A 13,180-nucleotide genomic window follows, 5' to 3' on the forward strand; every position below is an offset into this window, starting at 1 on the left:
CCTGTGCTGCCAGTTTACCTAATGATACATATGCATATAGTGTGTTCTTTACCTAAATGCCTTTGTCTGCTGCTTCTCAACACACATTCAAAACATCTTTTGATTTATAAGGTCCAAATCTATCAAAAAGACTACTCTTTCTATCTGCATGGTGTCAGGGTCCACCACATTGACAGCACACCAACATAAAATGGCCTTTAGGATGGGGATAATATAGACTTCATCGCCATCAAGTTGATAAAGTAACATTATAGGTCCCTGTTTGTTCTGTGGCATTCTGTACTCATTAGACATCAAGTTTTTGATAATTCACACAATGTGCTTCACACTTTCAAATCCTTACCTTCAACATATAGAGGCTTGGGGGACTGTTGCTTGGGTCACGGATAGAGGCCCAGCCCATAGATATGAGAATGTAAAAAATGAGTCATTCCTTTTTTTCTGAAAAGAGAGAAAATTCTATTAATAAGACTCATTGGAACAAATATCTGGAGGCAAAATGCAAAATCCAGATCAGCCCTGTAGGGCACTTCCAGATCAAAAGATCTATTGAACAATGGGGAAGTCTATTACAAAGCCTGAATGAATAACAAGTCGGGAGGTCTATAATGCCAAACCATGTACATCTGGAAAAGGAAGAAAGTGCCAGAATCCCATGTCTGGATAAAAGCATCTCCCCTCCTTATAGTCTCCAAACTTCCTTGCATTCTCTCCCATCTCCCACGGAGAGTATGCACACTATCTATCTAGATCTTGCAGAGAGACTCTAAAGTATATCATGTCCAAAAAATCAATAGCCTGACTACATCTGGCTTTCCATATGCACCAAGCTATAATGCTAGCTATGAGCTCCCATCTATGACAATGTCCCTGAGTCCACATTGTCTGCGAGACATCTGGCATGATAATTCTGCTCACAAGCTGACCTGAAAGAAGATAAGCATGGCCACCTTGTATATCCCCATATCCACAAGCTAGGCCTCTGTCTGTGATTCAAGCAACCATCCCCCACGTCGCAATCATAGAGTCTGCAGTGCCATAAAACACCATCCTAAGGGCTCTCCTCCAAACCTCCTGAGCCCTTGGGCAATCCCATATGCAATGCCTCTGTCTCTCCTCATGCTCCCCACATCTAGCGCAAGGGAGAGGGTCTCTACCATAGCCTAGCCAAACTGCAAGACTCCTCTGTGCTAGTAACCAAAGAGTGAGATCTTTCTTGGTCTGAAGCTATCCTCCAATCTCCTCCAAAGTCTGCCAAAAAAGGCTATGATATACCCTGGGCAGTCCAATGCTGAGCTATAGCTGGCACCACTCTAATCATGCTCATCCACATCCTCCTCCCTGCAACCTGGTGGTATACCCAACGAAGGGCACATCCTTTGGCATCTCTGCAAATTGGACCTCTCCATACCCACTTCCTAGGGTCCCACTAAAGTCTCTGCAATAGCCTCCTTTTATACACCCAATATCTCCATCCATTTGTCGTACAAGTTTGATGGTCTGGATCTAAGTACCAAGTCTTGTCACAATGAGCCACAACTAATCCTCTGTCGAGAGCATCCTATAAACTCTAACTAATCCAAATCCTTTCGTCTAAGTCTTACATCCATCTCCACTAAAAAAGTAAATACATTCTCTCCATTGGTGGCTACCACTGCAAGGAGAATCTCTCCTCTAGCGAAGAGCCCAATCCAAGCCTGCAAAGTCTCTGTGTTAGTCCTCCATTCTAGAGGTACCACTTCTCTTATGCTCTCCATTATGACTCTAGCCCCCTAATGCCACAAACTCTCTGTCTCTGTATATAGGCCGGCAACTCAAGGAAGGAAAACCACTTCCCATTGTAGAAGCTACATGTGAGGAGAATCTCCCCCAATATAAAAGGGATCTGTCTCCAATGGTATGGCCTCTCTTTGTCTTCAGTAGCTGGTTGAAGAGAAGTGGCTGCCTTAGCTTCTTTTCGGCAGTGACTGGATTAATCTGGTGAAGTCCTATAGATACTCATCTCCATGCCCATGTGCAGCAAATCTGACCTCAAAGTTGTTCCCAAGTTCTCTTGCTTGGATGTGTTGAAATATCCAATATGTGCTAGGCTGCCATGGACCACCATCATCACAAATAATGGTCTCTAACCTCCATAGTAATAGCTTCTTCCACAGTTCCTCACCAGGAAGAAAGCCCCTCACAATGAGCTTTACCATCAATGCTCTGCTTTGACTATTTAGGTCAATACTCATCTTTGGTCAATTCTTGAGCAAAATTGCTACGCCAAGTTTTTTGCAATCAAAGTCGACTAAGAGGCATTCTCACAAATACAAAATGATACCTAGCATCATTGCTTGGTATATTTTTGACCACCATATGTAGTCATGCCATAAATTTATTAGGCATATCCACTCCAGAGACTCTCTTCGAGATTTAAACAAAAATTGTCCACACTATGCATGAGGTGAGAGAGGCTACAAGGCAACTTAGAGACTATGAGGAAGAGATGCTAGTTTCAGGATTCAAGATTCTAGCTCTTTTTTTCACCATCAGCCACAAATGGTTTGGCATTATAGACCTAATTGGTTATTCACTCAAGCCTTGTAATGAACTTCCTTCTATCGATTTCTTCTTTTTGTGGCAAGTCCCTTACAAGGCTAATTTTGTAGTTTTCCTTGGAATACTTTTTCCGAGGGGATTTATCAATAGAATCATTCTCTCTCAAAAGAAAATACATATAGAGGCTTCATGCCATTAAAACTCTAAAGTCGAACCAATCTCAGAACTGTTCAAGTTTTGACTAATTCTACCAACGCATTTTTTACTAAAAGTGTTTGACTAGGAAGATGGCCAACCCTTGTTCATAAGAAAAGCCTTTCCATGACCTTTTTTTCTTTTAAAGAGAAGAAATTTCCATTAATAACACATCGGTGAAAAGCTTGAGGTAAAATAAAAAGTACAAGGAACTCTGTGAAAAGCCTTTCCATAACAACTTTCTTATGGATCTTCTACTAAATGAGTTAAGTAGCTAAATTTAACACTTATTAAGAAGAGTCTTACCATATCCAATTTTCTCAAGCTTTGTTGCTGCCTCTGTAAAAGATTTTGAAATATAGTAAAGAGCCCTTACCTGTCAAGCATATAATTACATAGTCAACCATTATAAAGCACTGAATGCATTGACCCATAACAAGATGGTTAAAAGCTAATAGTTTTCAACAAAGCCATCACTGAATTTGTTCAAAGGATAACATAACAAACTAACACCCATAGTTTTATGATCTAGGAATCACATATCCCAATCCATAAAAATTACAAACAAGAAAATAAGCCACTTTACAATGCATATCACACGTTCACCCATGTAATAAACCATTTCCTTAATGCTTACAAAGGAAAAAGAAAAATTTTGATTAAGCACAAATTTCAAGTCACTTTATAATTTTATGCACATACATAAAATTATATTCTAGAACATCATTCTTTAGAACATGCAACACGTAATCCTAAATTTTTTAATTTGGGTTTATCCCTTACTCTCAAATCCCCTGCTTCCCATTTATTTTTCTTTAAAAAAAGACATCCCATGGTGCAAACTTTGCAAGTATTGATGCACTATGAGAAAACTTCCACATAAATCATTATGCACCAAACACTTACGCCCATGTACAGTCCTAACACTGGGCAAATTTCTGCACTCATCCTCTAGCTTATTTCAACCCCCATCCATTCCAAATTCCCCAATCCCAAACTCACCAAATACTCACTAGCTTTTTTGTTCAACTCACACAGTCAACATCAAAGCTCAAAGAAAGCAAGCTAAAAATATAATTCTGATGATGATAGCAAAAGTAATGCTCAAAGAGACAACTAATATATAGTACGCTACTCCCCTACATGTAGCAAGCTCAACAATTGTATCAAGTCAGAAGAGGCATGTAGGCCAAGGTGGCAAGATCACATGAACCAACAAAAAAAAAGTTAAAAAGAAAGAGACCAGGAGGAGCCAATAACGTCATCTTCTCCTAGCAAATGTGAGATAACAAATATGCAACTGGATGCCCAAGACTGCCTTTTAAAAGGAGTTTTTTGGCATTTTTCCTACCACCAAACAAAATATCTTTTCCTTTCAAATGACTAGAGGAAATATGGGGGAAACATGTGGAGAATAGTAATTGAGATCACCTTCTTTGTATGTATTCAATGTACTCTAGATCTACTATCCACTCAAAATCTAGTTGGCTTGGAGAATACATGGAAGAAGAAGAAGAAAAGGAAGTGTGTCCTCCAAGCTGAGAGCATAATGCTCCTAGGGGCTTCCAAAGGAGAAGCCTAAAAGGGCACAAGAGGATTGGAGGATGACATCACTCAAACATCACAAGTCATATGCATGTCACTCATGGATACCTAGCTCTCATGATAGTTGCACAAGGTACTCTTTTAGAAGGGCATTGGCTATCATACTATGCGAGGATACACTAGGGTTTACAAAGAAAACACAAAAAGTGTATGAACTAAGACGCAATGAATGCATATAGGAATTCAAAGAAGAAGATGATGATGAATGAAATTGAATGTTGTTCGAATGATGAGTGCAATAAGGATACACTTGGGTGCACAAGGAGCAGAGGCTCTCCAATAGCCATTAACTCTTGTGGGAGCAACATCAATATAGCATGTCAAAGAGCCCCAACCTTTGAGAATGGATCACGAGTGCAACAAACCACCAATATCGATAAGATCTTTGATTTAGACACCTCTCACAAAACCATTGACAAAGAGAGAGGATAGATGATATTTGATGGTTGAAAGTAGTAGGGCGAGAGGCCTTAGGTAGTATGTAACCCTAGTACAAAAGAGAGTTTCTGTTTTTTCCCTTATCGTGTGTGTGTGTGATTCCTTTTCACCTTATTCAAAATAGGTCAACAATATTATCTTATTTACCTTATTCAAGGTATGGATTCTTATACATAGTTAGGAGTCTTATTTAAGGACCCCACCTTCTCTATGAGAGAGGCAACTAACACTAGACTGATATGAGAATACATAGCACTAGGTGGTTTGGAGAAGATATGTTCACAGGTACAATTCAAGGAATCACACATTAAGCTATGATACTTTGATACACCGGTCACATATACATTACTCTATGGAGTATAGGTATGGGGGCCTAGTCTTGATCACCGCAAACCGATCACATCACACTTATGATGGGAGATCAATGAAAAGAGCCCTTGTATCCATGATTTCGAGGATGATAAAATCTAAGGCCTTGGTTCCCAAATCAGATCATCAGAGCTGAGTTATCAGCCCCACAAATTGTAGTAGAGACCCTCATCCAATTAGTCACATACATACACAACTTACGGGATCTACACATACATAGATATGTAGATATTCTGAAAATTAGTTTAATTGGGCTGAAAATTGCTGAAAAATACAATCACAAGGGTGCCACTTAGCAAAACTTGCCCATGCAAGTGAGGGGAAGGCTATAAGTGGCTGTACATTGTGGAGGTTGGGAGAGGAAGAGAGAGAACTGCTGCTGTAATTTTCCAGCCATTGGTGATTTGCCCGACCATTGAAGGCTATCAAAGAGCTGCCCCCAACTGATTAGGAGGCCATTGGAGGCACTTGACAACCCTTGTAGGTTGTCTACAAGGAGGTGACAGCAAGTTTGGCATCCACAAGGGCAATGACTGCATGTGGGGCTCTTCTTGAAGGTCAGCTGCAATAAACCAGCCATTGACAGTAGGGCAGCATTAAATTTCAGCCAATTTTGGCGATGAAACTCTAAAATCTCTCTCTAGCTTCCTCCCTATTCTCTCAACCAATTTACAGCTTCCGTCAAGATCTCAGCCCAATTCAATCCCAAGATGGTGCAATTGAAGAATTTCTGCTCCTAAACCCTAATTTACAACAGAAATTAGAGTTTACGAGCAACCCTAGGAAGAGTTCTCAGAACTCAAGGCCTAGTATTTGAAATTCAGCGGCTAAAATTTGAGGATTTCAAAGAATTTCAAGAGACTAGCCAACCAATGTTAAGTTTGGGGAGAATTCATCATCCAATGAGCAAATTAAAAGCCAATCCCTAAGAAAACCAAGGGGCAAATTGGTTTGAAGGCTTGCTAATTTCTATGGACAACAAGACGTATTGAAGATTAAATGAGATCAAGCTAGATCTCACTATACTTTAACCTTTAGCAATATAAGTTAAAGAAAATACTAGAAGGGCCGCTAGTTTTGGGGCCAACCCAATGTCCAATGTCCAAGATTAAGTGGTAACATATGCATTTTCAGTTTATGTGAATGTTTTGCTTGCTGTAATTAGTGCTTGATCAGGTTATTTACCACCCTACCTGAGAAGGAAGGCTGGTTTCACTCGATGCACCATCTCTGACTTTGAGTCGTTTAGAGATTGGTATGGTCGTCAGGATGGATCTCACCTAGCTAGACACCAAGAGGACATGATTAGCACAAGTGCAGGAGTTGGAGACGGAGATGGCATTCTACAAGGAGCATCTTCTATTTACTATAGATAATGGAATTCTTACCTGGCCAAGACACATGGATACCCACCTCTCACATGGGATCAAATGTGCTATTTGCCAACTACGCACCTCTTCACATTAATTAGAGATTGAGACTAGCAAATATATATCCATACCACCAAAGAAGCACATATGCCAGAGATGCCAAGTAGAGCCAAAGATAGAGAAGTACTATATTTGCCATTGCCCATCATACTAGGAGATTCAAGCCCATTTCCATTGTCATTTTAGATATGGGTTTGAACCACCATCTAGATTTAAGAGCATAGATTTTACTGATCAACGACACCTTGGCCTCTTCCACCTTGAGATACAATGGCTTCCTGAAATGCTCCTCAAGAATGCAGCAGCTCCAAGACATTGAGGCCCTATCCAAAGGAAAGTTACAAATTTCTTTGTGAAGGAGTGTCAGGAGGCACTTGCCCTTGATAAATCCATATTGATTAGGATGCACAATGCCAATGAGATGCTTATGAGGGCCATCAGTCATCATGTTTGAGAAGATTTTATACATAGGCCCCATCAAAGAAATTGATCGCTACTATTTTAGCATTGAGGGCAAGGACGCTTTCGAAATCAATTTGATGATTCCTACCTTCCACGATGCAAGCATCATCCTAATCTCCTAAACTTGTTGACACATGACAAGGGTTTCACCAGAAAAGTAGCATAAGCCTCAAAGAATTCATTTGTCAAACCATCCCATCACGGACTTTTATCCCTAGGCAAATGCAAGAAAACATCCATAATCTTGTCCTCACGAATATCTAGTGACACCTAATCCCCAACCAAGGCCTAAAATGTTGAATGAGCTTGGGTTTGGCTTGCTTATACAATCTCAACTAGAACTACTGAATCATATTCACCAGCCTTGTAAACAATGGAAGCAAGAACAGATCATCAAGGAAATCAAGCTATAAAGAGTAGACCAAAGCCAACATTTCTTCAACAACCTCCCAATGCTGCCTACAAAGAGAAGCATAATAAATGCCATAATGCCAGGCAACCCTCTGCACAATAAGGATCAATTGCTCAAAAGAGTCACTACCCCAGAGGGGAAAATCAAGTAAGAATTTTTCAACCAATTGCCCCACGTAATCATTAAAAACTAGATGCTTCAAATAAGATGAATTGAAACGCAAAGGGAGCCATTCAAGAAATTATGCAAAAGGAGTAATAGGGTATGCAAGCATGTCAAACTACCAAGGAAAATGATTAGACAACGACTATTGTTGCTGCACTTGCATGTCCAAAATCCTTGATAAAAAGGCATCATCTTGCACAACATAGATACGATCCAATCAAGACTATGTGGCAGTATGTCGTGTAAGCTCAAAAGTAAAGCCTGAGTCCAAGAGGTGAAGCCAAGAACAAAGGTCCTACTTCGGAATGGCCAATGCAAACGCATGCCACCCACGATCAGCACTCTTGGTCTTCCAAGTGATAGACAAGCTTTTAGACCATCCCACAAATCCCATCTAGATAAAGGTTTGTTCAATGCATAGAGGCCAACCAACAATAGAATATCCTGTTCAAACAGAATTTCAATTCAAAAAGCAGCCATGCACATCATTCTTAACAAGAGCAGACTGAAATTTCAGATACATGACTATGAGTAGTCCTGAATAGTGTCATGCTGAACCCCCTGCATAGAGCAAATGAAACCCATGGCAATCCACAATTTGCTTCACCATGACTCTTATACTCAAGAGCACATATTACATCCCACTAATTATTATGCAAGATACACCACATGTCATGCTACTAACCACATGAACAAATGCCAAGCACATTCCCAGTGGCAAGCCTCATATATCATAACACAATAGATCAGTGGTGGCAAGGCTGATTTTTCCTCAATTGTACTTTTTGAGCTAGCATATCAAGTGTGCCCTCATCAAGAAAATCAACCAATACTGCAAATGAATTTAAATCCCAGCACTCCACTTTCGAGGTGGAGGGATCATCCCCCAACTTTGGAGCGACCCGTGGATACTAATGATCCCAAGGGGTAATGACCTTACCACGAGGATCAAAATAAGCCAAGCAAGTGGGTCCCTCAAACAGTCAACAGAAGCCTTCATAGCAGAAGATTTCTGAGGGTCCAACAAACCATGTCATTAGCAGTGTGTACAAAAGACGGCCTCTCTTTTTGCTGCACATAGGTGCACAAGGGATCTTGTGAAGTGCTAGGCGTAACAATTGTCACACCCACATCAGACTTCTTGCCTCTTCTAGAATGTAATCAACCCAATCTTGGTCAGGTTGGTCCAATGTCTCCACAAGTCGTTTCCCTTTATCCACATTGATCCACACACAGGCCTCATCTGCTTGAGGGCCATCAACCATAAGATCTTCAGTTACTAGTGAAGTAGTCCCTCCGTCTAAGGCAACAGTCTTCTTTGAACGTTCAGCCATGAAATGGCCCAATTTTCTGCAAGAAAAACAATGCCCTGCAAAAGTATCCCATTTCAAGAAAAAAAAGTGAAATTAAGACATTCCACAATAATTTAAGTGCAACTAGTTGGGCCTTTTCCATGAAGTATCCCACAATATGCACTTACGGTTGCAATTCATAGCCCTCAAGCTGGAGGGAACCAAAACAACGCCAATCCCCCATAACATATCTTTAAGCAAAGGCCAATACACTGCAGGATAGCATTCCACTTCTACTTAGACTAGGCATCCCTGCTGGAACAAACGTTGGAAATCCGCCGACACTCTCCAAGCCACAATATAAACCAAACATCTATCGAAAATCAAAGGAATGTGAGGTAGAAGATCATCCCGATACCTTGTTGATTTGAGCACTGTTGTGCTAAGAATTGCTCTTAGCCACTTAAACAACCCCAAAACATGCTTATTTTAGGCTTATTTTAGCCAAAACCCTAAAACGGGAAGTGGATCGAGAGAGTTAAGTGGGAGAGGATCTAGAACCCTAATTTTCTATAAATTGGCAGCCAGCCCTCCACTCTTCCTCGAATCTTGTTTTTGCAAGTTTCAGGTGTTATCAGCTTGCTGCCCACACCCCATTCGTGGAGGACATGCTAGCTCAAAAAGTACAATTCCTACCTAACGACTGACTGCTGATCATCTGCACTGCTGTCGTACAGTCTACCACATCAGCAAACAGCTGCGTTTTGCAGGCCCCAATTGCCGCCCTGACAATTTTCTCTCTCCTGCTACAATCACTGCAATTTTTCTCTCCTGCAAGTTGTCCTGCCTGCGTTTTTAGTATTTCTCTCTCCTACACACTGTCCTGCCTACGTTTTTAGTCTTTTTCTCACCTTCTGCCTACGTTTTTAGTCTTTCTCTCACCTGCTAACTGCGTTTTTAGTCTTTCTCTCACCTATTGGCTGCAGTTTTTCTCTCCTGCAGGCTGTCCTACCTGCGTTTTTAGTTTTTCTCTCTCCTCACTGTTGTCTGCATCAGATCCAGCTTCTCACTACTGCATTTGCTAGTGTTCGGGATCCAGAGGCTGCCTTCCTGCAATTTGGGATCCGTTCGGAGTATGACACACTCTCCAGCTCATTACCCCTGCCCTAATCCTTGAGATACAGGAGTTCGAGGTTCCGTATTCATTCACTACATAGTGTGTTTGCTGCATAAGCATCGTATTATTAGTAGTCATATCATTTCATTTATTAATTGTGTTCATTGTCTCTGAGTTATCCTAACCCTAACCCTAACTATGTTCTTTTATCAGTATGTGCTTTGTCGTACGATTTCTGTTTATGCTTCTGTGTTAGGGTATATTCTTTACATGGTATCAGAGCCTGGTACTCTCTAAGAAACCCAGGCCTTTGATCTGAGAGCTCTTCGCAAGAATCAAGAACAACAGTAGATTTAAATGACTTCGAACACATCAACACCGATTCAGTCTCCAAAACAGCCTATGCCAAGAACCAAGCGAGAGTGAGCCAATCAGCTTGCTCCACAAAGTTCCGACATGGTGGAAGACACATCTGAGGACATGGAAGAAAAGACAGGCAAGCTGACCTCTGAAGAATATAAACTGATCATAGCCTATCGACGAAAGAAGATTGAGGAGCTCGACTGAAGAATTGCCCTTCAAGAAAAGCTTCTGAATGAAGGTATGTATGAGATGATGTTGCAAGGCCGTCAAGACCTCTATCAAGGATGGGCCCCCCTCTTGGAGAGCAAGATCCGGAGTATTTTCCATTTTTTCAGACTCTTCCGTCTTCTCCGGTGCTTTTGATTCGTCTTTTGTAGCTTCTTCTTTTACCTCTTCTGTTTTGCAATATACTGGTAGAGATCATGAGGAAGAAAGAGTCCAATCTGTTGACTACAGAAAAGGTCCTCTTGAGGACCAATTCTTGTATGTTAACACACATCGCGGGGATTATAAGAAAAGATCAGGTACTTCTTCTTCTGCCCTTCCTTCTTTTCCGTCTACTTCACATAATCAGAATGAATTTAGTGTTCCTTTCACTTCATTACATGGTGCATCATCATCTTCACAGTTTCATTTTCAATCTTTAAATGATAAAAATGAACAAAAAGAATTTGCACCTCATACACCTCACTTCCAAAACCCACCCATCCCACCACATTCTTCCACTGCTTCACCACTTCCATTTATACCATTTACATTTCCATTTCAGACACCTCATGTCGCACGGCACATCACACCAGGGGGCTATGGAAACATAGGCACATCCTTTAGAATGTCATCCTTCCCTCAGTCGGGTAGTGTTCCACCTACCTCATACACACTTTCAGGATCATTGCAGCCTAGATATCCCACTCAGTCTCTCCCAAGTATGGATCAGTTGCCTCCACAGTTTACCTCCATGGCATTGCCTAGTGGACCTTCTGGTCATCCTACTGTGTCCCAGCCTCACTTTGGACAAGGCTACCATGTCCTAGTGTCTCCAGCTACACCGGCACCTTATGGACACATTCATGTTCCAGTGCCTCCGTATCAATCGGCACTCATTGGACACTCACAGCCTCCTTCTACCTACCCACCTCTTCCCCCTTTCTCTTTCTCTTATCAGACACGCCCACCTCCATCATCTTTCTCACCATCATCTTACACCACCTTCCCGACACCTCATGGTTCTAGCCCATCTTCTACTGCCAAGAATGCATTTAATGATAAGACTCGTTTTAACGGGTCAAACTTTACTACTTGGTCGAATTTCATGAGACATGTCCTTGACTCACAAAACCTATGGAATCTTGTGCAAGGGTTGGAACCCCAACCCGATCCCGCATTTGTTTCATACGAGGTCATCCGCTCATGGAAGGCTAGGAATGTCTCTGCTATTGTCGAGCTGATACAGGGCTTATTGCCTGAGTTTCATTCTCAGCTTCAGCATTTTGACTTAGCGTCAGAGCAATGGGCACACTTGACTGACCGCTATGCGGCTCGGGATAGGACCCGTCGTATTAATCTTGACCATGAGCTTCAGCTTTTCAAAATCACTAACCGAGATGACTTGAAATTCAAGTTGGCTGAGTATCGACGTCTCCTCGGTGAATTCTCCACTACGGGGACTCCCAAGTCCTTTGACGATCAGGTCACATTGTTCCTCAATAAACTCCCCAAGGAATACTTCAATTTTGTGAAAGGAATAGTTTCAAAACCTACCAAGCCTACATTTTATGAATTTGAGTGTGAACTGTTGCATTACGCACGGTTGTTCGATCAATTTCATATGAATTCCTCTTCAGAGGGGGCTCTTCTTGCTCATTCTTAGAAAGGGCAACAAGGGATGGGCAAACCAAACCAAACCTCCACTTAAAATCAAAATCAAACTCAAAAGCTAAATCAATCTAGGGATTCTCAAGGAAACTCCTAGTCACAACATAAACCAGGGTGGCAAAATGTACCTAAAAAGAATAGGTATTGTCAACATTGTCAAAAGGCTGGCCATTTTGACGACGAGTATCGATCAAAGGCACAAGGCACAACACCAAAACCTAAGTCTCAGACCCCCGCCCCTTAGTCAAGCAACCCCCAGCAGGGGAGACAAGGTGATGGCAAGGGGCAGTTTAAAGTTCAGACCCACACTGCCACCGCACAACCATCTCAGTCGACAACGTTCTCAACTCCAAAGGGCTTGATTGTCTGGTCTGCAAAGGCCCACATCGTCTCCGTAGAGACATTTGATGCGAGTCTCATTCACATTTGTGAGTTGCCTCCTAACGAGATTACTGCAGATGCCCACTCCTCACAGCCGAGCACTTCAACTCCAGTTTGGATTGTGGACAGTGGAGCTACACATCACATGACTCCTATAGAGGACATTTTCCGTACTCGAGCCCCTACAGCCGAGCAGGTCCGTGTAGAAAACAACTCCTCAGTCAAGATTCACGCTCAAGGTTGCGTCAATTTTGCTACTGACAAGGATCCAGATCTGGCTTCACTAGACAATGTATATCATGTCCCTCAGCTTGGGGTAAACTTGTTATCTGCTCAACAGCTTTGCCGGTTGGGGCAAGCAATTTTCTTTACAGCGACCACAGTCGAGGTCCTTGACTCTCTGACTAGTTTAGTGATTGCTCGCGGTGAGGCGGTGAGGCACAGCCTAATAGTCTATACCACATGACTCATTTTCTCACCGAGCCGACTGCCGAGGGCTCCGTGTTCCATAGCTTCCAGGCCTTAGCCACATCTC

The 13,180-nt window shown here is 41.9% G+C and overlaps 1 protein-coding gene across 1 annotated transcript in view; it reads right to left on the reverse strand.

Moving 5' to 3' along the window:
* MED6 (RNA polymerase transcriptional regulation mediator-like protein) overlaps positions 1-13,180 on the reverse strand; it is a 113,170-nt gene that overhangs the window by 29,823 nt on the left and 70,167 nt on the right. The window contains exon 3 of the mRNA XM_087689502.1: positions 3,043-3,112. Coding sequence (XP_087545628.1) covers positions 3,043-3,112 — 70 coding nt within the window. The remainder of the gene's footprint in view (positions 1-3,042; positions 3,113-13,180) is intronic.

Source organism: Lygodium microphyllum, chromosome 12 (assembly GCF_053477565.2).
Source record: "Lygodium microphyllum isolate KBCC chromosome 12, Lygodium_microphyllum_v1.1.10, whole genome shotgun sequence".
NCBI classification, from domain to species: domain Eukaryota; kingdom Viridiplantae; phylum Streptophyta; class Polypodiopsida; order Schizaeales; family Lygodiaceae; genus Lygodium; species Lygodium microphyllum.